Source organism: Rhea americana, unplaced genomic scaffold (assembly GCF_003343005.1).
Source record: "Rhea americana isolate MKP2758 unplaced genomic scaffold, rheAme1 scaffold_882, whole genome shotgun sequence".
NCBI lineage: Eukaryota > Metazoa > Chordata > Aves > Rheiformes > Rheidae > Rhea > Rhea americana.
In genome coordinates, this window is record NW_028187069.1 from 11495 (window position 1) to 13291 (window position 1797).

The following is a 1797-nucleotide window of genomic DNA, read 5'->3' on the forward strand; positions in this document are numbered from 1 at the left end:
CAACCCCGTCCCCAGGCCAATTTTCTTGTCCCCAGCACTGTTCTCCAACCTCATGCTCAAACCTGTCCCCGGGCCAGTTCCCTTGTCCCCAGGCTGGTCCCCATCCCTGACCCCAGCCCTCTTCCTGGGCCGGTTTCCCTTGTCCCTGGGGCTCTTCTCCGACCTTGTCCCCAAACCTGTCCTCCGGCCAGTTCCATCGTCCCAATCGCTGTCCCCGGGCCAGTTCCGATGTCCCCAGGCCTCTCACTGTTCCTGTCCCCATCCCCATCCCTGTCCCCAGGCATCCTCCCCGACGTCTACAACCCTCCGTCTGGCTTCTGCTGGGACCAGCTCTGCTCTGACCCCCCCGTGGTGGACGGGGACAGCGAGGAGAACAACGTGGACAACGTCGTCTCCTCCTTCCTGCAGGTCGCAGCCAACCAGGTGAGCGGCCCCGGACGCCTGGGCCCTTCCCGGCGGGCTTCGCAGCGCCCGGACGCCTGGGCTCTGGGTCCGGGGGGTGCTAACGGGTCCCTCCCCAGGCCAAGCGCTACCGCACCAACCACATCATCATGACGATGGGCTCCGACTTCCAGTACGAGAACGCCAACCTGTGGTTCAAGAACATGGACAAGCTGATCGCCCACGTCAACGCCCGGGTGAGCCCCCCGCCGTCCCCCCCTCGGCTCCGTCTCACCCCGCTCCCGCTCTCTTCCAGCAAGCCAACGGCAGCCGCGTCCACGTCCTCTACTCCACCCCGTCCTGCTACCTCTGGCAGCTGCACCAGGCCAACCTGTCCTGGTGAGGTCGGGTGGAGGACGGGGAAGGGCCCAGGCGTCCGGGGTGGGGGGGGAGGCCCTGGGGAGAGGAGCGGGCGGGCACGGACGCGGCGTGAGCGTCCCGCAGGTCCCTGAAGACGGACGACTTCTTCCCGTACGCCGACGGTCCCCACCAGTTCTGGACGGGGTATTTCACCAGCCGGCCGGCCTTCAAGCGCTACGAGCGGCTCAGCAACAACTTCCTGCAGGTGGGTCGGGGTCCCGGACGCCCTCCCACCGCCCCCCCTCCATCCCGGGCGCCCCTCCGTGACGTTCCCTTCTCCCCCCCCACCCCCGGCAGATCTGCAGCCAGCTGGAGGCCGTGGCGGGGCCGGCGGCGCGGGAAGGGCCCTACGGGGCCGGGGACGGCTCCGTGCTCCGTAAGCGCCGGAGGAGGCGGCCGGGGAGCCCCGCTGGGAGCCCCCTCACCCTGACGCCCCTCCGCCCGCGGCAGGCGAGGCCGTGGCCGTGGCCCAGCACCACGACGCCGTGAGCGGGACGGAGAAGCAGCACGTGGCCGACGACTACGCCAAGCAGCTGGCCGGCGGCTGGGCGGCCTGCCAGGTTCATGGGGGGCAGGGGGGGTCCCGGGCGGCGGCGGGGGTCCGTCCGGGGTGACGGGGTTCACCGTCCCCTCGCCCTCCGCAGGTCCTCGTTGCCAACGCCTTGGCCAGCGTCGGCGGCAGCAAGGAGGACTTCRTCTTCTGCGACGGCCTCAACGTCAGCGCGTGTCCCCTGACGGAGGCGGCCGGCCGCGTGAGGACCCCCCCCCGGGGCAGAGCCGGGGCGGAGAGGTGGGTTTCGGGGGGTTGAGTGGGGGGCGGCGGCGGGGCTGAAGTCCGTCTGTCCCTCCAGTTCGTCGTGATCCTCTACAACCCCCTGGGACGCCGCGTGTCCTCCTGGCCCGTGCGGCTGCCGGTGAACGGGGCGTCCTACGCGGTGACGGACCCCCAGGGCCGGCCCGTGCCCAGCGAGGTGAGCCGAGACGCGGGGACCCCCC

General features: G+C 71.2%; 1 protein-coding gene across 1 annotated transcript in view; it reads left to right on the forward strand.

Annotated features, from left to right (window-relative positions):
* Nucleotides 1-1797, forward strand: part of MAN2B1 (mannosidase alpha class 2B member 1) — an 8504-nt gene that overhangs the window by 4022 nt on the left and 2685 nt on the right. The window contains exons 3-10 of the mRNA XM_085323854.1: nucleotides 7-423; nucleotides 522-638; nucleotides 698-780; nucleotides 886-1006; nucleotides 1099-1177; nucleotides 1252-1361; nucleotides 1446-1553; nucleotides 1653-1772. Coding sequence (XP_085179980.1) covers nucleotides 7-423; nucleotides 522-638; nucleotides 698-780; nucleotides 886-1006; nucleotides 1099-1177; nucleotides 1252-1361; nucleotides 1446-1553; nucleotides 1653-1772 — 1155 coding nt within the window. The remainder of the gene's footprint in view (nucleotides 1-6; nucleotides 424-521; nucleotides 639-697; nucleotides 781-885; nucleotides 1007-1098; nucleotides 1178-1251; nucleotides 1362-1445; nucleotides 1554-1652; nucleotides 1773-1797) is intronic.